This window comes from Pristis pectinata, chromosome 24, assembly GCF_009764475.1.
Source record: "Pristis pectinata isolate sPriPec2 chromosome 24, sPriPec2.1.pri, whole genome shotgun sequence".
Lineage (NCBI taxonomy): Eukaryota > Metazoa > Chordata > Chondrichthyes > Rhinopristiformes > Pristidae > Pristis > Pristis pectinata.
In genome coordinates this window covers 18033520-18057364 of record NC_067428.1, presented here as the reverse complement: position 1 = coordinate 18057364, position 23845 = coordinate 18033520, and the positions used below count along the sequence as shown (strand labels likewise).

Below are 23845 nucleotides of genomic sequence, written 5' to 3'. Positions count from 1 at the left end.
GTGGCTTCTTATTTTTCCTCTTAAGTTGCTATGGTGGGATTTGATCTCGCCAATTTGGCAACGTAACCACAGCACGACTATAGCCTTGCATGCATTTATCCATGCCCACGGAATTTCAATAAGCTCTGCCCTGATACTTCTTTCTCAAGACCTTTTGACTGAAGACGAACAAGGCTTTATTTCAGTCAAATTATATGGTTGCCATAGCAACACGTTGGCACAAATTACAGCATGGCGTCCAGTTTATAAAGTCTACACAAAAGTTCCATGAATAAGGTGCCCCTGTCTAACCCACACTGAAACCTCCAGGGGCCTCTTGGTAAAGCAGCAACAAAGGACACATAATCTGAGGGAGCTTTACAGGCACTGTCTGTCTCCAGTGTTTTCTGCTTATTTCAGCAGTGTTGCAGAATTCACAGGTTGTGTTTAGAAACAACACACAGCAGGGAATCCATGAACCCCTTTCTGTCCCAGTGCTTGTTCCAAAACTGTTTTGTCCCTTCTGCAGAAATGCCAAAGGCAATTTCCCACGTTCAACAAATTAAAGGAGAAAAAAAGCCTTTGTATTCCATACACCTTTCATGATATCAGCTTGTCTCAAAGTGCCTTAGAGTCAATGAAATAGTGTGGTCACATTTGGCATAGCACAGCAAGCTCTCTCAAATGTGTTAAAACAAATGACTAGATAATCTGCATTTAATGATGTTGGCTGGGAGATAAATATTCACCAGCTCACTGACCATACTTTAATTTCCCACTCCCACCTGTGTCTGTGACCTCCTGCACAGTTACAACAAAGCCCAACGCAAGCTTGAGGAACAGCTCATCTTCTGTCTGGGCATGTTGCAGCCTTCCGGACTCAATATTGAATTCTCCAACTTTAGGGAATTCACTCTTTCTTTCTGTATCAGAACTGGCCACAGCCCTACTATTAGCAATACATGATGCAGACAAAGAAACATAATCTAATCTATCTTCTATATTAACTCATTTGATCTCACCCCATCAGAGATATTCCCCTCGTTTTTCCAGCCCTTCCCCACTTCTCTACTGCTGAAAAGTAACTTTTCTCTTTCCAAGTTGTGAAGAAGTTTCTTGGACTTGAACTGTCGACTGTTTCTCTTTTGACAGATGCAGAGTGTTTCCAGCATTTTTTGTTTTATTTTGGATTTCCAGCACCTGCAATTTGCTCTTATTCAAACAGAGCCATCAGATTTCTTGTGTTCACCAGTGACAGAATCAAGGCTTCAGTTTAACTTCTCAAATGAAGGTTATTAACTTCAAAATGCAGCACTTCTTACTCAATACTTGAACCAAAGTCTATGGAATAGAATTTCAAATCTTAAACTCATTAGCAAGGAGTATGCACTGAGCCACATCTGATACCAAGCAATAGCAAAGTGTGGCTTAAGATAAAACATGGGTTTAATTTTCTCAAGCTCTGTATACCAGGTCATTAAACAATATAAAAGCTGATAATAGTTTGCTTGTCATCTTCCCTCATCCCAAATTTCAATTATTTTAGTTAACTGTACAGCTAATTCCTCAGGCTTTTTCCTGAGATCCCAATCATCACAGAAGCTCATGATATTAAAGAACAGCTATGGGACCAGATGACATCTTGGATCTAGTAAAGGCCATGCTCCAGAATTAGCGGTCCTTCTGGTCGAACTGTTCCAGGATTGATTTACCAACATCTACCCAGCTATTTGATAAATTACTTAGATATGCCCCATCCACCACCCTAAATATTCATTCCCTCCACACTGTTCCTGACGTACATCATCTACAAAACACACATAAGTTACTCACCTAGGCTACTCTGCAAGCACCTCCCAAACCTCTGCTGCCCAAAAGGACAAAGGCAGCAGGTGCAGGGGAACACTACCACCTGCAGGCTCCCCTCCAAGTCACCCAGCACTCTTTCCTTCATCATTGTTGGGTCCAAATTCTAGAAATCCCTCCCCAACAACAATGCATTGCTCATCATCACTTTCTCATGGCAATAGGGGAAAGACAATAAATGCTAGCCTTGACAACAATGTCCAAATCTTAAAAACAAATCAATTAACATATTCACTTTGCTGTGTGATTTCTGATGCATAATTCAAATGGTTTTGTTACGGGACTAGTAATTCAGAAATATAGACTAATAATCTAGAGAAGGGAATTCAAATCTCAACATGGCAATTTGAGAGGGTGACTTTAGTTAATGATATAAATCTGTTTTAAGGAGCTGGAATCAGAAATGCTGACCATTGTTGCAAAAAATTCAGTAATATGATAAAGCCCTTTAAAGGTAGACTCCTGACCCAGTCAAAGCTATGTACGACTCCAGGCCCACAGCAATGTAGTCCACTCTTACCTAGTTGATCAAGATCTCCCTGTAATTTTTGATAGCCTTCTTCACTGTCTATGATACCACCTATTTCAGTATCATCCACAAACTTACTAACCATGTCTTGTAGGTGTACATCCAAATCTTTTATATAGATGACGAACAACAAAGGTGTCAGCACCAACCCATGGCACACCACTAGTCACAGACGTCCAGTTCGAGAAACAACCTTCAACCATCACTCTCTGCTTCCTACCATCGAGCCAATTATGAATCCAATTAGCTACCTCTCCCTGGATCCCATGCAATCTAACCTTCCAGACTAGCTTGCCATGCAGGACTTTGTCAAAGGCCTTGCTAAAGTCCATATAGACAACGTCCACCGCCCTACCCTCATCCTCTTGGTTACCTCTTCAAAAAACTCTAAGAGATTTGTTAGACAAGATTTCCCACACACAAAGCTGTGCTGACTATCCTTAATTAGATCTTGTATATCCAAATTTCTCTCAGAATCCCCTCCAGTAACTTACCCACCACTGCAGTTCCCAGTCTTGTCTTTGATGCCCTTCTTAAATAATGGTACAACATTATCCACCTTCCAGACTTCTGGAACTTCACCTGTGGCTAAAGATAGGGGAAATGTCTCTGCAAGGGCCCCTGCAATTTCTTCCCTAGCTTCCCACAAGGTCCAAGGATGCACTCAGTCAGGCTCTGGGGATTTATCCAGCTTAATGCGCTTTAAGGCCACCAATACCTCCTCCCTGGTGATTCGTATGTGGCCTAAGACATCATCACTAATTTCTTTAGCATCCATCACTTTCTCCACAGTAAAAACTGATGAGAAATATTCATTAAAATAGTCCAGCCAGTTTCCCCATTCCATTAAACCACCACAAAGTAGAGTGAGAATGAAGCCATGAGACATGAGGTATGAGACACCCAACAACACTGCCTAGAAAAGATGACAAAGGTGGGTCATCACCACCATCTTCTGGGTAATTAGGAATAGGCAATAATTGCTGGTCTTACCAGTAACAACCACATCCTGTAAATTCATATTTCTTTGTGCAAAAACAACTTTAAATTTTACCATTTGCTATAAATATATCAGAACTGAAAAATCTCCAACAAAATGGTTACATTTAAAATAAGGTTTAATTGAAAATTACATAAAAAAGTATTTAGAATTTGACATTCTCTGAAACATCCCTGAATTGGGTTTCTGCCTCTGTTATCATTCTGTTACATTAGTTGACAGCTTCTTGTTATTTTATTGCTGTGTTTCTGTGAAATACAAACTCTTTGCAACAGTAGTTCTGTGTTTTCTAAGGAAGTCGGTGTATATTGAGACAGAAGGTGTGGTCCCTGGCAGAATGTCCTCTAAACAAAAACAATGAGTGAGACCACAAAAGTGGGCTCTGATGATAATCAAAACTATATATATTGTTTTAACTGCAAGCCTTTATGATGAAAGACCTGAAATGTTAACTGTTTCTCTATCCACAGCTGCTGTCTGACCCGCCAAACATTTTTTTCCATTTTCTATTTTATTTCACATCACCAACAAATAAAATGAAATTAAGCTATTGCACCCACAGGCTGCAGTTTTATTTCTGGCTGATACTGAACCCTTGCTCTTCTCTTGGAAGCAGTCTCCCCAAGAGTCTGCCAAGTCTCAAGTCTTCTTGGTTAAGCCTGAACCTTGATTCACTCAAAGTGATCCAGAGCCAGTCTCTGACAGATTACTAATCCATAGCACAGGTTGGATCCTAGACTTTCGCTACCCGTATTGATGCAAAGTCTCGTCCACTAGGTGTTGGGGAAGCTTGAAAACCATGTTGCTTCATGGAGAAAACTTCCTCAAACAGCCCTGGTGAATAAATCTAACTGGATGGTTCTTTCTGTGGCGAGAGATTTGATGCTATGGGTTGGGAGAAGGAAGGGGCAGATTGTTAATCAAAGTATAACACAATCATATTTGAACTTGGAAAAACGGAAGGGAAGAGAAATGCTCCCTTGATGCCAGGTCAAAGAAGCCAGTTGTCAGCAGTGGGATAAAGTCCCAATGCTCTTGCTCTGCCTTGGTAGCCTTAGACCAGTGGAAGAGGAGACTGCCCATGCTTCATTCAGTGGTATGAGGAGGGTGAGAGGCATGTATCCTCTTACCTACCTCCACCTGCACTTGCACCCCCACCAAAAAGACAACAGCCAGAGGGCCCCCTACCCCAGAAGAAGGCAATAAAACACTGGTATCATGTGAACTCCTTGTCCCAATGCTGGACAATGTGAAGTAGCTGTCTTCTCATGGGTCCTTACTGGCATTGCTCACACACCACATCTGATGGAGACTAATCAGGGAAGAGATTGTGCCCATTAGTCCAACCAGCCATTCCGGGAAGCGCCCTGCCCACAGGAAGCCAGGTGGCATCCAATGCACAGCATTGGTCAAGTCACTCAGGTTGCTGATGAGGTTGAGGATTTCTGCTTGCTTCCGAACCTGGTACTTGTGCAGCTCCTTCAGTTCTCTAGAATGGGAAAGACATTTGTTTTAAATACTTAAAGCAGTATAATGTATCTTCAAACACATCAGCAAAGAGGTTTCTCTTTGGACATTAGTGCTAAAAGATTATAAGGGCATTCATGCAACATCTGCTCTTTTACCTTGCCCTCTCACAATCCAGGAACCCAAACAGTCCTTTCAGGTAAAACATCAATTCACTTGCACTTCTCCTAATCTAGTATATTACACTCGGTGTTCAGGATGTGGTCTCCTCCATATTGAGAAACCAAATACAGACTGAGTGACCATTTCGTACAGAACCTTTGTTCCACCTGCAGGAGTGACCCTGGGATTCTAATCGCCTGTCTCTTTGTTATCCATCTGTTATGTTAACTCAGTTTCTCTCTCCATAGACACTGCCTGATCTGCTGGGCACTTCCAGAATTTTATTGGTTTCAGTTCTTTGCAACGTCTCAGACGAGCATCTCACAGCCTTTATTCATTTGCTTTCTCTCCCTCCAGCTATTCTCATTAATCTATTAAACAGACACCTTCATTAACAGCGTATCACCACAGCAGCCCTGGCCTCACCCTATCAAAGATACACCTTTTGTACTGTCCCTCGTTCTCTGTAACTTGAAACTAACTTTTCTCACTTTTCCATGAAGTGTTTTTGACCTGAAGCATCAACCCTGTTTCTCATTCTGCCAGACCTGCTGAATATTTCCACCATTTTTGGCTGCCAGTTGTGCACATTTCTGCACATTTGCTTCTGTTAACTGAAATGGAACCAAAAGCAATAATAAAAAGCAGCATAATCCAACTCAATCCTGCTCCACTATTCAATAAGATCAAGGCCGTCCAATCTTGGCCTCAACATCACTTTTCCACTCTGTCCCCATACCCTCACCTCCCTTGAAGCTCACATAGTCAAATACAACATGCGGATGATTCTCTTGCATGCATTTAGCACCAGGTCTTTCTCACCCACTCAATGTATTGCACAGAAACAGGCATCCACCACACAAAGAACAGAACTTTCTTCTCCATTATCTTGCCTGTGTTTATTTGGTTCCCCTTCTCCGCTATTCAACCATTTGCTGTGTAGTGCACATCCTTTCCACTCTTTAGTTAAGTATGTTTTATTTGAATTCTTTATTAGATGTATTAATTCCTGTTATATTTGCATCAACTGTACTTGAACTCCACCTAACAATCTACGTTCCACGCTGCTTGATATCCTTAGCCACTAAACTTCTCAGGATAGGCCTAATAATCTCTGAGCATCCCGAGAGGGCAGAAGAGAGGGTTTCAGACTTTTATCATCCTTGCAGAAATGACAATGTGAAGCAGAGCTTGTAAACCATGTACGTCTCTCAGCAAGTGGGTCACTTGGTTTAGACTGGATGCCAAAACCACAAAGCACCTATATAATCTGGTCAGGCATTTGCCAACAAAACCTGTTTTGTGGCCACCTAGAGTGTTTTGACATTGCCTACTTTTCAGTGCCCTCAGGGTCCAGCAAAAGCTGGAACATGCTGGCAGTGGCCAAGAACATGCAGATATGTTTAGCATTTATTGAGTTCTTGGTGTGGTGGTACGTGAAGCATCGTGGCAGGGAGATGTGAAAAAGGTAGCTATGAGGATGGTTGATGCACTGGTTGTCATCTTTACAAATTCTATAAATTTTGTAATGGTTCTACAGACTGGAGGGTAGAAATTGTGACCACAATATTTAAGAGACAGAGAAAGAAAACAGGGAACTACCAACCTGTTAGTCTAACATCAGTAGTAAGAAAAATGCTGGAATCTATAATAAAGAATGTAATAAGTAAATATCTATAAAATAACAGGATTGAGCAAAGTCACCATTTATCACAGGGAATAATATTTGACTAATTTGTTAAGAGTTCTTTGAGGATGCAATTAGTAGAGTAGATAAAGAACAACTGATGGATTTGGTGCATTTAGATTTTCAGAAGGCTTTTGATGAGGTCTGACACAGGAGGTTGGTCAACAAGGGTACAGCACATGGAATTGAGGTTATATGGAATGCAAGCTGGTTAACAGACAGGAAGCAAATGGGTCTTACCTAGGCTGTGACTAGTGAGTACTGTGGAGTTTGGTGCTCTGGCCCCACTTATTCCATTGATTTGGCTGAAAGGAGCAATGTCATATTTCCAAGTTTGCGGATATTAAACTGAGTGGGATTGTAATTAGGGAAGAGGATGTGAGAGGCTTTAAAGGGATGTAGATAGATAAATGGGTCAGAGTGTGGCAGATGGAATAATACGAGGTCATTCACTTTAGTGCACAAAACCAAAATCAGAGTATTCTTAAATGGAGAAATGTTGATGTTCAAAGGATCTGAGATGTCCTTGTACATAAATCACTGAAAGCTAGCACGCAGGTGCAGCAAGCGATTAGTAACCAGATCTTTCCCACAGCAAGAACAGGAAAATAATATTTAGATTCCATAAGAACCACCATTTCTTCAGATGGCGACACATTTACATTTTCCCACACTGAATAACATACCAATAATGTGGGGGTTGGGGGGAGGCTATCACTTGTTATAATGCCCCAGTCACGTTACAATCAAAGCTCTAGTCCTAGGGATTTGTTCTCTCACATCTAACCTTCACTCTGTTGTATTGTGACTGCTGTGGTTATAGAACCATAGAGACATATAACACAGAAACAGGCCCTTCAGCCCACGGTCTGTGTTGACCTCATGCACCTGGTTTTATACTAGTCCTACCCTAACTCATTTTGTTCTCCCCACATTCTCATCAACTCTTTCCAAACCTCCCCCTCCACCCCAGATTCTACCTCTAGGTCAATTTACAGTGGAGAGTTAACCTACCAATGTCACATTTTTGGGAGGTGGAGGAAACCAGAGCGCCCAGAGGAAACCCAAGTGGTCAGAGGGAGAACGTCCAAACTCCACACAGACAGCACCAGAGGTCTGGATTGAACACAGGTCACTGGAGCTGTGAAGCAGTGGCTCCACAAGCAGCACCACTGTGCTGCTCTACACCACTCTGCCATCACAGACCTTTCCTCCCCATTCTCTGAAAGATACAGCCATAAATCCCTCTCCTCCCCTCTGTGATACAGTGAGAAATATCCTCATCACCAATTCCCACAAGTTGTCTCTTCCTATCCGTCTCCAAGCTTTTAAAAACCTAAACCAGGGCTACACCCAACACTTCTGCCTGACTTATTGCCATCTCACAGGATGTTGTTAGACCCATGTTCAGTGGTAGTTCACCCACCCACACAGTGTCTCACCACCGAAATCAGTTTCCTGAAAAGCAAAAATTGCAGATTCTGGAAATCCAAAATCTGAAGCACAAACAGTAAATACTGGAAATAGTCAGCAGGTCAGACAGCATCTGTGGAGTGGGAAACAGAGCTAACGTTTCAGGTTCTTGACCTTTCATCAGAAGCCACAGAAGCTCATTGGCCCAAAACATTAGTCCCATTTCTTCTGCCTGACTTGCTGAGTATTTCCAGCATTCTCTTTTTTATTTGTGTTAGTTTCCCCTTCGGGCACGTTTGCAGCATTCAATACAAACAGACAAGTTTTTCACCGTACTCTGTTCCAAGGTGGCCCTTTTGACCTCTCTTCAGTTTTCTCTTTAGCAGCTGCAGAACTCTTAAAGATCTGTTAGATAAGGAGGAAAGAAAATTAATTCTTTCAGCCTGTGTGTTTACTGATGATCTATTACTACCAAGCGGAAAGTTTTGAATAACATAAGCTCTGTTTTCTTCATCACTAAACACTTAGAACGACGAGCTATGCAACTGCAAAGGCATCACAGATGAAGCAAGTTGTTAATTGTTGAGTTAGAGAAGCCTCAATTACTATCTATGTTTTTGAAATAAATTTGCTTTTTCAATTTTACTTAGAATAATTTTAAAAATTACTTAATTCTTTTTCAATTGTTTTAGAATGTCTCTAATCATCCAAGTCTTCCCTCAGTATCATTTTAAAAAAAGTCCAGAGGAAATCTCCCTGCAGGTTTGGCCCAGACATTGGCATCACTAGCAAGGATAGAGTTCAATGCTCAACTTCAACTGTCCTTAAACCCACTGCTAGGCTATGTCAGAGGATTGCTCTGATCTGCAATCACAGAGGCCAGTCTGCATGATGATTGCGGATTCCCTTCCTAAAGAATATCAGTGAATCAGATGGATTTTTTGATAATTTTGTATCTTCAAGATCACCATTACTGGAGCTAACTTTTCACACCAGAATTTCAATTCAATTGAGTTTAACTTAAACAGCTCCACTACCATTATGGTAGTTGGACTCATGTCCATGGATCAATGATCCAAATCTCTAGTTTAATCACGTAATTGCTGTGTGAAAAATGACTGCTCCCCTACCCACCTCAGCTTTTCATCCCCATTCCAGATTGGAAATGCTTTAAGTGACAGAACAGGAGAGGAGTTTTAATGTGTCAGTCACCGTAGAGCTCCCAGCGCCAGCGACAGACTCCAGAGCACATTACTAAGTGTCCACCACTTGTTGGAGTAGATGCCGAGGATTTTGTAATCTGCAGCCCAAGCCAGGTGCTCACAGGGGTAGTAGAGCTGATCTGCAATGTTTGCAACTACGGACAGCCAGCGAACAACAGTATCTTCCTCCTACAGAGCAAGAGAAATGGTAAAATTATTCCAGCCATCACATTTCCTTTTTTTGCCCTGTGGGTCCAATCAAATTCGAGGTCTGGCTATTCTGGCCATCCCATGGGATGCAAGAAGAAAAATCCTGAAACTAACATTGCACATAATATTCAGACAACCTTTCACATTCTGTAGACATCCAAATCTGTGAGTAACGTCCAATGTTATCACTGTTGCTGTACTGCCCTCTGGATGTGACCATCAAACCCAGTCCATAAGTGCCCTCCAGGTGAGTGTTATTAATCCCATGGAACTTGTAAAAGATGACTCCGTATCCTCTACCCAATATCCCTCAACCAACAGGTTATCTCTCCTTCATCACATTGTAGGAGTTTCCTCTGTAAAGACTGGCTCCATACCTCCTGCACTACAATGGCGGCTACACTTTATTGGACCAGTGGTGCTGCACTTCAGCTAGTGGATCCATAGAGAACAGACGACTAGCTGCAGTGTATGGTCAGCTTGTTCCTGGGTTCTGTGCTGGCTTATTGGAACAAGGAGGTTAAGAACAAGTTGGAGTTCTGAGGCCAGTGCACCTGAGCTTCTTCTCCACTGCCCCAATGGTGGAAGGACATAAATATGCTGATCTCAGGGTCCCAATACACATTGCATCCAATCCTCCTGCTTTTCATCAGTGATGGCCTGGGTACATAGACCTTGAATTAAAAGGTAATTGGTTTGCTTTTATTTCTTTTATTTTACTTAATCTTAATGCTTTTATTTTTAGCTCCAAAAGATGTTTTTGAAATAAATTTGCTTTTTCAATTTTACTTAGAATAATTAAAAAAATTATTTAATTCTTTTTCAATTGTTTTATAATGTCTCTAATCATCAAAGGCATTTAAAACCAATTCAAAGTCAGCAAGCTTTCAAAAGGCAGCTGGCAGATTGATGGTGGGACTTAACGATCCAGCGCCTGAGGCTCAGTCCCATGTCGACTGCTCCACCTTGTGGGAGGGCCGCAGTATCCAGGCCTAGAGTTTCATTGAACCCATGGAGCACAAAAAGTAAATGTGGCTGCTGGTAGAATGAGTATGGAGCAGCACTGGCTGTAAAGTGCTTTGATCATAACAGGCATTACGAAGTCTTTCTAAATAGGCAGCCAATATATAGCAAGGTCCCAAAAACATTAAACTTCAAAATTACATCCTAAATCTGTTTACATTGAAGAAGGAACAATGGCTTCAATTTTCAGAGAATCCATGCTTTATAAATATCCATAACACCCACCTGAACAGGCAGGAGGGGCCTTGGATAAGCCTCTCACCCGAGAAGCACTTCGGACACAACAGCACAATCCACAACATTGTACTAGCCATGTCAGTCTGGGTTCTGTGCTCAAAATTCAATGGCTGAAACTCACTACCTGGTGACTTCAGACCTCAGTGTGCTCGAACTGAAATAAAGCTGTTGTTTAACAATGTTATATCAGAAAGAATCAGAATCAGGTTTATTATCACTGATATATGTTGTGAAATTTGTTGTTTTGCGGCAGCAGGACAGTATAAGACATAAAGGCATAAGAATTACAATAAGTTACAAAAATAAATAGTGCAAAAGAGGAATAACAAGGTAGTGTTCATGGGTTCATGGACTGTTCAGAAATCTGATGGTGGAGGGGAAGAAGCTGTTCCTGAAACATTGAGTGTGGGTCTTCAGGCTCCTGTACCTCCTCCCCGATGGTAGTAACGTGAAGAGAGCATGTCCCAGGTGCTGAGGGTCCTTAATGATAAATTGAGGCACTGCCTCTTGAAGATGTCCTTGATGCGGGGAGGGATGCATCCGTGATGGAGCTGGCTGATTCAACAACCCTCTGAAACCTCTTTCGATCCTGAGCATTGGAACCTCCATACCAGGTGCTGATGCAACCAGTCAGAATGCTCTCCACTGTACATCTGCAGAAATTTGCAAGGGTCTTTGGTGACATACCAAATCTCAAACTCCTATTGAAGTAGAGCCGCTGCTGTGCCTTCTTCGTGATTGCATCAATGTGCTGGGCCCAAGATTAGATCCTCTGAGATGTTGACACCCAGGAACTTGAAGCTGCTCATCCTTTCCACCGCTGACCCCTCAATGAAAATTGGTGTGTGTTCTCCCAACTTCCCCTTCCTGAAATTCACAATCAATTCCTTGGTGGTTGCTGCCGTTGAGTCCAAGGTTGTTGTCGCAACAACACTCAACCAACCGGTCTATCTCACTCCTGTATGCCTCCTCATCGCCATCTGAGATTCTGCCTACAACAGTGGTGTCATCGCTGGAATCTCCACTTGTCACTGTGTCAATTAATAAAGGAGAAAGGAATAGAACAGTATGCTTATGGGGGTGGCAGGAGTCTCATGCTGGGGTTAAGGTAGAAGGGCCAAATGGCCCGTTTCTGCGGATGCAGTCATTAGAAAAACTGCTTGTGTCTGCTATACACTTCGGTTCCACATCGGGCAATGTGTTTACCAATTACCCAAAGAGCCCATCTTCCTTTTCATTATTTTAGCTCCCTCATGATGCATCTTAGGCTATGTTCATATCCCACACTTCAGCTCCAACTATCTCTGTACTGGTGCACAAAGACACCACTTTTGCAGTTCATCACTCAACCCTGGCACTCCAAAGGATCTGGCCCTTAAGCCTGTCCCCACTCAGTTTCATCCCTCCACCATAACCATCAGTCTTCAGACTGCCTGCTACAACGTCAATGCAGGATCAATTACATCACTGAATGGCTGTAAGGCATACCAAAGGGGGAGGGTGAACAGCGGGTGTTCATGGTTCCTATCAGTATCAATGACATAGGTAGAAAGAGAGATGAGGTCCTACAGGTAGAGTTTCGGGAGGCAGGAAAGGGGTTAAAGAACAGGACCTCAGAGGCAGTGACTTCTCGATTAATACCAGTGCCATGGGTAAGCAAGTACAGGAATAGAAAGATCATGCAGATGAATGTGTAGTTGGAGAAATGGAGAGGGACGAAGGAACCAGTTCTGGATTTCTGGGGCGAGGGGACCTCTGCAAGCCAAATGGCTTGCACCTCAATGGGAATAGGACCAATATCCTCATGGGGGGGTTAAATTAGCCTGGCAGGGGATGGGAACCAGCGAGTAGAAACAGAAGGGAGAAAACCTCTGCTGGAAATAGAACACAGAGGTATTTAGGAAGATAAAGAGAACAGATAGGCAGTAGTGCAGGGCTACAGGTGATAATACAAAAGTACATCAGGAAGGAACAGAGCATCCTAGCCTAACAGTGCACCAGCAATAAAAAGAAAGAGAAAACATAAGATTAAGGACTCTTTATTCAAATGTATGCAGCATTTGTAAGAAAATAGCCAAGTTCATGGCATAAACAAAAGTAAATGGGTACAAGCTGATAGTCATTACAGAGACATGGCTGCAAGGTGACCAAGGCTGGGAACTGAATATTCAGGGGCATTTGACATTTCGGAAAGATAGGCAGTAACAAAAAGGAGGTGGTCACTCTGTTAATAAAGGATGAGATCACTGCAGTGGTGATGAATGATAGTGGTCCAACAGCTCATGATGTAGAAACAGTTTGGGTGGATATAAGAACCAGCAAGGGTAAGAAGTGAATTGGTGTGAATCGTATCTGTAGGTCAGGGTATGAATCAGAATGAAGTGTTTTTTAAGACATGGCAATAATAGGCAATTTAATTATCATACAGATTGGAGAAATCAAATTGGCAAGGGTAGCCCAGAGAATAAGCTCATAGACTGTATTCAGGACGATTTCCTTGAGAAATACATTGAGGAATCAACCAAGGAACAGACTATTTTAGATCTAGTATTATGTAATGAGATAAAATTAATTAAAAATTCATAATTTTTATTCCATTAAATTCATAATTAAATCTTCTAGGAAAGCGTGAACACAGCTTGGCAACTGCAAATTCAGTTTGAGGGTGAAAAACTAGGATCCAAAGCTAGTATCCTAAGTTTAAATAAAGGGAATTATAATGGTATGTGGACTGAGTTGACTTAAGTAGACTAGGAATATAGATAAAGAGGTAAAATGGTAGACATTTAGATATTTCATAAATCTCAGCAAAGGTACGTTCTGGTGAGAAAGAAAGGCTCGATGGATGGCTCATCTATGGCTTGTTGTTAAGAATGGTATCAGATTGAAAGAAAAGGCATACAATGTTGTGAAGATTCATAGACGGACGGAGGAATGGGAAGCTTTTAGAAACCAGCAAAGGTAACCTGCAAAAATATAGAGGGAGAAGACAGAGAGTGAGAGAAAGGTGCAAATACATCAAACACTGACAGCAACAGCTATTACAAGTATACAAAAAGGAAAATAATAGGTAAACTAAATGTTGGTGCCTTACAGAATTACACTGGGGAATTAATACCAGGAAATAGAGAAATGGCAGGGATTCTAAATAATTATTTTGGATCACTCTTTGCAGTAAAAGGCACTAAAAACATTGCAACAATAATAGATAATTAAGGGTTTCAAGGAAGCAAGAAACTTAAAACAATCCCTATCACTATAAAGAGTACAAGACAACCTAATGGGTTGACAAGTCCTTTGGACCTGCCGGCTTGCATCCCACGATCTCAAATAAAGTTATAGCAGAGATGGTTGTTATCTACAAAATCCCCCAGATTCTGGTGCAGTAAGGGCACTATGTAATACTACTATTCAATAAAAGGGGGAGACAGAGAGTAGGAAACTCTAAGCTCATTATTCTAATAACTGTCGATGGGAAATTGCTGGAATCCATTATTACAGAGCCAATACCAGAATATTTAGAAAACTATAATACAACCAACAGAATCAACATGATATAATTATGAAGGTGTACTTTTGCCATGTTTGCTGAACGTACAAAGATAGCTGGATTACCTAGTTTTGTGATAAGGACACAAAAAGCTTGCAAAGAAATATTGTTAGGTTAGGTGAGTGGGCAGAAATTTGGAGTAAATATGGCAAAATGTGTAGCCATCCACTTTGGAAGGAAGAAAGAGAAAATTATTATTGAAACAAAGTGAGACTATAACATGTTGCAGCACAAAGGGGTCCTAGTACATGAACCACAAAAGATAGCATGCAGGGTCAGCAAGTAATTAAGAAGGCTAATGGAAAGTTAGCCTTTATTGCCAGGGATAGGGAGTATACAAGTTGGGGTGTTTTGAGGCAACTTTACAGGACACTGGTGAGACCACATCTGGAATACTGTATACTGTTTGGTCTCCAATTAAGGAAGGATTGGTAAATTGGTTTATTATTGTCACATCTACTGAGGTACAGTGGAAAAACTTTGTTTTGCATGCCATGCATACATATCATTTTGTTACAACAGCACATTGAAGCAGTACAAGGGAAAACAATAACAGAATGCAGAATAAAGTGAACAGTTGCAGAGAAAGTGCAGTGCAGGCAGACCATAAGGTGCAAGGTCATGACGAAGTAGATTGTGAGGTAAAAAGTCCATCTTATCGTATTAGGGGACCATTCAATAGTCTTATAACAGCCATACTTGCATTGGAGGCAGTGCAGAAGTTCACCAGGCTGATTCCTGAATGAAGGGCATCATGTCTGAAGAAAGGTTGAACCAATACTCATCGGATTATCAAACAAGCGATAATCTTATTGAAAAATACAAGATTCTGAGTGGAATTGAAAGGGTGTATGCTGCAAGTAGGTTTCCCTTAGTGGGGTTATAGTTTCAGAATAAAGGATTGCCGATTTAAGACAGAGACTGCACACGCTGGAAATCTGGAGCAACGCACACGAAATGCTGGAGGAATTCAGCAGGTCAGGCAGCATCTATGGAGAGAAATGAATAGTCGACGTGTCGGGCCGAGACCCTTCATCAGTACCGAAACATTGCCTATTCACTGCCCTCCAATCGATGCTGCCTGACCTACTGAATTCCTCCAGCATTTCGTGTGTGTTGCTCCATTTAAGACAGAGATGAGGAGAAATGTCTTCTCTGATGGATGCAAATCTTCGGAATTCTCTGACCCACAGCTGTGCAGGCAGAACCATTGAATATATGCAAGGCGCAGATTGACAGATGTTTAACTCATGGGGGATTTGGGAGCATGAGGAGAGAGCGGTGCTGGGGACAAGATTGCATTAACGTACTGAATGGCGGAGCAGACTCGAGAAGGAGTGGGCTCATGTTCCTTACTTCTGGTGCATGTCCCGCCCCAGTCCGGATGTTTTGCATTCCGGACCCCATTTCCAACCATGTCTGCACCACCCCCGGTGTGGGGCCCGGGCCCCGCCCTTACCGCGGCGCCCAGGCCGTACTCCCGCGAGTACAGGAACATAGAGAGGTCGTCGAACAGCCGCAGCGTTGCCCTGCAGTTGCTGAGCTCCTGCGACAGGCGCAGCAGCCGGCGGTCCAGTTCCGGGCGGCCATTCCTCGACGCCAGCTGCAGGCCGCCCAGCAGCCGGGAGCTGTAGCAAACCACACGCACTAACCGATCCCGGCCCCGATAGGACTCTAGTGCGCTGGCCAGCACCTCCATGCTCAGGTAGACTGCTCCCCAGCTTGGACCCAATGAACATCAGCGGGAGTATTTGAGTGACGGATGTGATGACCAATGGCGAGTAGGCATTTGTGTAGCTCCTGCCCACTTTTACATAACCTGCCAATGGCATACGCGGATATCGGCATGAAGTACTGTCAATCAAATTGGGTGTCATCTTGTTCGCGGTAAGTAGATGTACGCATGCGCCAACCGTCCGCAGTTACTTAGCAACGGTGGGAGGGCGGGACTTCCTTTAAACGCATCAGAGGGAGTTCAAGAGGATACTTTACAAATTAAAATAATTCTTCATAATGCATGTCACTAAGAAAAGTTAATTTACTTTATTAAAACTAATTAATGGACATGATTCAGAAGGAAAGGCCCAAAATATAGTCCAAAATTCTGTTGAATGGTCATTAACCCGAAACATTTTACTGTCTCTCTTTCTCTCCTCAGAAGCTGCCTGACTTGCTGAGTATATTCCAGCATTCTCTGTTTTTATTGCCTATAATATAACCTATGCTTTCCACAGAATGTTGACTTGCTGCACATTTTCAGCATCTCTTTGCCTTGATTCAATGGGTGCACCCTCACCTGGGCTCAGAGATTTGAAACTTCAAAGCTCTGCATCAGAGATGCAAGAATAAGGTTGAGGTTTTGCTCTCCAGTGTAATACAGAGGGATGCAATTACACAAGAAATAGCTGGAGTAGCCATTGAAATGAGAGCATAACTGGCCTCTAATCATTTTACTGACTCATTCACAATATCCCTTTCTTCCTTCAACACCCAGAAAGCCACCAGTCTCTGTAACAAATGCCATTTAATGATCAAACTGCCATAGCCCTCTGGGGTAGAGGATACCACAAATTCATTCACCCTCCAAATGAAGAAATTTTCTCCTCATTTCACTTGTAATGTCCTACCACTTACTTTGTGACTGTAACCAATAGTTGTAGACTCCATACAAAGGTAAACATCCTTTCAACATCCACCTCGTCAAGCTCTGCATATTATGTAGCTCTCAATGAGGTCACCTCTCATTCTTCTAAACTCTTAAAATAAAATAGAGGCCTAGCCTTCTCATGTGGCTGACCTGCCATCCCTGGAACCAGTTGGGCAAATCTTTACTGCACTCCCTTGATAGCAATGGGGGTTAAGGAGACCAAAATTGTGCACAATACTCCAGGTGTAGCCTCACTAAGACCGTATATAATTGTAATAAGACAGCTTTACCCTTGTACTTTCATATTTCATAACATGGGGAGCCCATTTCAAATCACCGACTCTATACTGGCTTAAATCCTTTTGCAATAATTTGCCTTCCCAATTGGTTGCTGCACCTACATTTCTCTTTTTTAAAAAAAATCAGAACTTTTGTGTTTTTTATTGAAGTGAATAACCCCACATTTTCTCCCCACAATGTACTCCATCTGTCATGAAGTTGTCCATTCAGTTAGCCTGTCTGTCTCCTTGAAGCTTCCTTGCTATGTTACTCATATTCCCACCCATTACAACAACAAACTTAAAATGTTAGATTTGGTGTCCTCGGTCAAACTGTCAGTGCAGATTACGAACAATTGGAACTAGGTACTGATTCCCACTCATCAAAGCTGCCTCCTTAAGAATAACCCACTTATTTCATGTGCTTTGTTCACCAGCTCTCAATCATATTACAAAATTCATGTGCTCTAACCTTGTTTATTAACCTTCTGTGTGGGGCCATATCAGAATGCCATTCAAAAGTCCACATACACCACTTTCACACAAATGCCCTTTACCATGTCGCGCACTGTGTTCAGTAAGGTCATTCAAATCTTTCCACCGAGTTCCTGGCCTACTTAATTGCCAGTTTTATACATAAAATCCACATCTCATTAAATTTAAATTAAATTTTCTTTGAAAATGTTTCCTCAGCAAAGGATAACACTTTTCTTTCATTAGCCAGAAAAAATGAATATCCACTGGTTCACCCCTCAACTAGATGCATCCTCAAAGAACTTCAATACATTAATTAAACATGCTTTCCCTTTCATAAATCCATGTTGATTGTTCAATCATTTAATAGTTTTCTAAGGTCCTTGAAATCATATCCTTTCTAATGGATTCCACCATCTTCCTAACAACCAACATCAAGCTAACAGATTGGTAGTTTCTTTTTTTCGCTCCCTGTCATTTTTATTTAGAAATAGTGGGGGTCACATTTGCTACTCTCAATCTGCAGTAAAATTATTCTAGAATCCATATAATTTTGGAAGATGATAACCAGTGCCTCCACTATTTCTATAGATGCAAAATTCTGGGAATGAGGGTCATCAGATCCTTGGTATTAATAGTTTTCAGGGAATACCATACCATCTAACGAGCTCTTTTAGATGTGACATTTCACCACACATTTCACCTGAAGAAGAATTCTTTTTCCTCAATCAACATTTCTCCCTCAACCAAAAGTGGTTCATTTAGCCCCTTTACTTTGGTGGTTATGTGAAAATTGGACTTCCAAACAACAGTGACTACTCTTTCAAAAAGTAGCACTAAAGACTTGTAGGCTATTCTGAATATGGAGAGGTCATCACAGAGTCTGGCTTACCCTTTGCTTATTGCAGAACCAGATGAAAAACATGATGATGCTGGAGGATCAGGAGGCCAAGCAGCATCTGTGGAGAAAAGTAGGCGGTCAACGTTTCGGGTCAGGACCCTTCATCAGGACTGAAGATAGGAAAAGGGGAAGCCCAATATATAGGAGGGAAAAGCAGAGCAGTGATAGGTGGACAAAAGAAGGGAGGCAGGGTGGGCACAAGGTGGTGGTCATAGATGCAGATAAGAGATAATGATAGGCAGGTGCAGGGGAGAAGGGGAGTGCAGGCTGGTTTTGTTTCTCTAGAACCAGCCTGCACTTATATATGGCTGACTTGTGTTCATCTGTACGTTTTCTAATTTCTTGCATTTCTCATATGGAGTGGGTTAACTGCATAAATAGGCACAAGTTTCTTGGAACATTTTTGCCAATGTGGGCTGCGATTTCTAAATAGAAGTAGTTTTTGCCTTGCAAGGAGGAAATGACTTTAGCTTTCATTGGGTTGGCATCAGTTGCAAATATCACCTAGCCCCCACAAATGCCCTTTCCTGTATCACGCACGGTGTTCAGTAAAATCATTCAAATCTTTCCACTCTGAGTTCCTGGCCTGCTTAATTGCCAGTTTTATACAGAAAATTCATAGCTCATTAAATTTAAATTAAATTCTCTTTGAAAGTGTTTCCTCAGCAAAGGATAACACACTTCTTTCATTAGCCAGAAAAAATATTTTCATTATTCATTAAAACATGTGATTCATATCCATTATGGTGGGAACTCTGGTCTTTCCTCATTTTTCTGAGCAAAGACTAATACTTGGGACGTGCATACTCAGGTCCTCTACTGGAGGATGGTTAACTGAAGTCTCAATCCAATTGTGATGCCAACAATAACTTTTGTTCGACACAGAAGTTACACATTTTAACACTTGCTGAATGTTTCCAGCACTTTGTTTTTTTTATTACACATTTCAAGTTTAAATCCAAAAAGAATGCAGTAAGGTTGATTTGAAGAACATCATACTATATGGCATAACTTTGCTCCTTTAGCAGATCCCAAACATTGCAGCTCTTTTATGCAAAGACAGAAGTTGCAATACCTGCTCTTTTATTTCATTCCTGTCACTCAGAGGCCTAAATACTGCTTCCAGGCAAGGCAGCAATTTACTTGTATAACTTTCAGTTCAGTGTACTGAATTTAGTTCTCAGAGCGTGATCTCCTTTTGAAGACCAAGTGCTGATTGTAGAACACTGTTCAGTCTGCAAGGGTGATCTGAGCTTACACTTACCTCTCATTTTAATTCTCTGACTCTAACCAGCCTTTGGCCTCTAGCACTATTCCAATTAAGCTCTATGTTAGCTCAAGTAAAGCATCTCATCTTCCAGTTTAGCACATTACAGGCTTCAGGACTCAATACTGAGTTCAACAATTTCAGATAATCAGCCATTCCAGTCTTGTACCTCATTTCTATTCAGTTTTTTCTCTCTCTTCTGGCATTTCAAATTTTATTCACCTACTTGCACCTCCCCCAGACATCTTTTGCTATTAATTAGTTTTCACTACACTCTTTCAGCCCACATGTCTATCCATGTCAATCTCTCCTGCTCTCCACTCCATCATTGACGTCCCTATCTGTATCACACACCTTTCTCCACAATTCCAACCCGTGTCATTTCTAACTTTTCCCAATTCTGATGGAAGATCATTGGACTGAAACTCTGGTTCTCTCTCCACAGATGCTGCCTGACCTTTTGGAATATTTTCAGTATTTTCCGAATTTATTCTTCTTTTATGCAAGGATCCCACAATTTTAGCCATTTAGTTTTTAAGCCATATTTCTCCATACTCCTAGGTAGAAGTGCTTAAAGTGCATCAACTGTTTGGTAAATAATCCAGTGATGAAAACAGATAAAACCATATCCACATTGTACAAAGTTGGTGAGCTACAGGATTCTGAGGACAGTGCAGACCGATGAGATAGAAATCTCTATTCAAAGACCCCCTTGTTAAATTTTGTTTGGACATTCTCAAACCAATTCTGAAAGCATCCATAATTTGGTGTTATATTCTCAATCACTCACTAGAGGGCAAAAGACGGAAAGGCAGAAAAGGAAGTCACATTTGGGAGATTAGACAGAGCAGGTTAATGGAAAATTTACTTAGCATTTAACAGCTCCACTGGATCTTGTAATTGGGTGACTGAAAAGGGAAGTGTTACACTCTCCCTCGTCAGCATTGTTCTTGTTGCCGGGAACAAGAACAGGCTTAAATGTTCTACCAGACTAGTCCTACTTGTGGATCTTTGGAGAAGGTAGAAGGGGCCCCTGCAGGGTTGCGGAAGTACAAAGCCAAAGGCTGCTCTCCAGAGGAAGCTAAGTCAGTGACTGCCTGGGAGACAATGGTGTGATGAAAAACACTATGATGCTGGAGGAACTCAGCAGGCCAGACAGCATCTGTGGAGAAAAGCAGGTGGTCAACGTTTTGGGTCAGGACCCTTCTTCAGGACTGAAGACAGGAAAAAAGGAAGCCAAATATATCAGAGGGAAAAGCAGAGCAGTGATAGGTGGACAAAAGAGGGGAGGCGGGGTGGGCACAAGGTGGTGATAGGTAGATGAAGGTATACTCCTTGCTTCAGCATAGACTGGGAATTGGAGGTTGACCTTTCCTGATCTAGGTGTCTCAGCTACTCGCTGGATTAAACAGCTGATGCCACAGGGTGAGTGGAGTCAGAGAAAGGAGAATCAGGAGATGCTTCATGAGTGGATGAATATTAATCCAGCCAGGGCAAAAACTGAGTTATACTATCTCAGAAGCTAAAATCCATCAGATGCTGGAACCAATAAAACTACAACGAAATAAATACAATTAGAAATTCGATTAAAAATAGATTTCATACATCTCCCATGTCATTCATTATACAATTGCCATAAAACCTGCAGAGTTTCAGCTTCTTCACTCTGCTGTACATTTAAATAAATATCATTCCATTTCACAAATGAATTTAATTTATACATTTTTGCAGAGTGACCTTTGGTTCATTTACAACTGTTACTTTTTACAAAAGGTTATAAAGAGTTTGTCAACTCAAAAGCAACAGACCTTTCACAACACTATCCAAGGTCAGCAGAACCTCCATGAGTTTTTCCTCATTGCTATCGACTGGAAGTAGGGTGAACCATGTTGCTCCAGGAATACTGGTGGACACTGTATTTGGAGGACCAAACAGATTTCAATTTTTGTTCACCTCTCCCTATCCCAGTTAAAAGGTGTAGTTGTAGTAGCAAATGGGGGGGGGGGGAAGGAGTGTTGGGGTAGTAAAGAGAGGATACAAAGCAGAGATTCAGTTGGTCATGAGTTTCAATGATTGTGGACACCATGTAATTTACAGAATGCATTGTAAACATGAAATATAAAGTTGAACAACACATTATATAAAAATAGTGCTCATTTCAAGGTGCTCATCTGATAACAACACTGCTCAGTGCAAGACTGAGCCTGAAAGTTAAATAAGATCACAGATTCAATGCTTTCTCAGTACTGAGATGGTTAAAGTTGATTGTGTCTGAGTAACTGTCTCTACAATTGAGGAAATTCCGGCCAGGTCTCTCCCTCTTAATTCCTATTGGAAAACCCACATCTCAAAGCTTGAGTTAGGACTTGAATCTATTATAATGCCCCATTATTGGATTACACTATCTTGAGTCTCACATGCTACAAACGGGCACTTGGGTGAAGAGCTGAAGGATATCCAGGTGCCTATGGAATATTACTCCACCTGAAACAGCACCTTTCTTGAGATGGGGCCTCTGCAAATTTAACAGAGAGTGGAGTGCCAGCATGGTGGATGCCAGCAGTCAAGGTCACTTTGGACAGTGTTGGAGGGTGGCTGTGGTCACAGTGGGCGGGAGACCCATCCAAACTGCAGGAGACCATGCCGACAATGAGCTTATGGCACACAGGAAAAAAAAAATAAAATTATCAATTAGCAAATAAAACACACGAGTCATACCTGAGAGTTATATAGATTCTGAGAGAGACGAAGAACTCTCATCCCTTCTCGGTAGACTTGGTTACTAGCCAGATACAGGTGGAGGAGGAACTACAAATGAGGGAGTGCTCCCTGTAAGAAAGTCATCTCCCTAGAAGTCTGCAATCAGATTGATTCCTCCCTTTATGTCCAAACAAAATGTGAAAAAATACATGAAACTGAAGGAATCAATGCAAGAAATCATTTTGAGTCAAGAGCAAGAGATCATTTCCTTTTGCTCACACTCTCTTGCTATCCTCATTACTAAGCAGCATTAGGAACCCTCTCTCTGCCCAAGAAAAGGTTGTCGCGAACACATTTCAATAGCCCCTTCCTTCAAATCTACAGAAGCAAGAGACAGAAACAGATCATTTCTTTTAAAGCAAGGAGACTCGAGTCATTTAACATGTGTCATCAGTGTGTTTAAGTGTACGAACATTGGTCCTAGGCAGCGCACACACACACACACATTTCTTTGGTTAATTCCACTCATAATAAGTGGCGTGTGAAGGCACTGTTCCAGTTCTCTACGATGGAGGTTTTCCAATATCGACTGTTATCATGGTGAAAAGTTGCCTTTTTTTCCATCTTGATGACTGAATATTTAAGGGATTTGTAGCCGTCATGGTGCCTCGGAAATTTCATCTTGTTATAAACAACATAACTGGAAATACAGAAAAACTTAGGTTAAGACACTGATTTTGAATCTCTCATTAAGACATGATTTAGACCGTTCCACTCATTGTCAATCTGACCCAAAAAGTGCTCTCAATTCAGAGATCTTGAAGCTTACTTTTACCTAATCACTTCTCACCCACCCTATGATCCCTCAAACCTAGAGCTCATTTCCCAATCCCATTTTTAGTCGGTAATTTCTGTTAACCCAGCTCCTGGCTTCAGAATATAAAGAGAAGTAGGCACCTTGAGCGGCTCACCATTCAGCATGATTGTGGCAAATCCTCTGCTCAGATTTCCCATCCAATCCCTGGATTGTTTGCTTCCCTTAGTGTCCTTAAACCTACCGATCAGAGTTTTGAAAATACACATTTGAGCACCCATATATCTCTCAGGATGGAGGGGGTGGCAGCAGAGAATTCCAATAATTCTCAACATTAAAGAAGAAATTTACCTCAGTTCTAAATGGCTTACCCCTCACCCCTTGTTCTGGGACTCTCCAAATAACAGGGAAAACAGCCTGCCAGCATGTACCCCATCGA

At 41.7% G+C, this 23845-nt stretch overlaps 2 protein-coding genes across 2 annotated transcripts in view; both read right to left on the bottom strand.

Annotated features, from left to right (window-relative positions):
* Window positions 1–3476: 3476 nt before the first annotated feature.
* pex11g (peroxisomal biogenesis factor 11 gamma) lies at window positions 3477–16074 on the bottom strand. The gene is made up of 4 exons (XM_052037834.1): window positions 15785–16074; window positions 9316–9494; window positions 8440–8508; window positions 3477–4863 (listed from the first exon to the last, which is right to left on the bottom strand). Exons 1-4 carry the CDS (start codon window positions 16022–16024, stop codon window positions 4641–4643), a joined length of 711 nt encoding a protein of 236 aa, XP_051893794.1. The 5' UTR covers window positions 16025–16074; the 3' UTR covers window positions 3477–4640.
* Window positions 16075–22537: 6463 nt separating this feature from the next.
* LOC127582655 (beta-1,4-galactosyltransferase 2-like) overlaps window positions 22538–23845 on the bottom strand; it is a 46745-nt gene continuing 45437 nt past the window's right edge. The window contains 1 exon segment of the mRNA XM_052038146.1: window positions 22538–23292. Within this exon segment, the coding sequence (XP_051894106.1) occupies window positions 23118–23292 (175 nt within the window). The 3' untranslated portion in view covers window positions 22538–23117.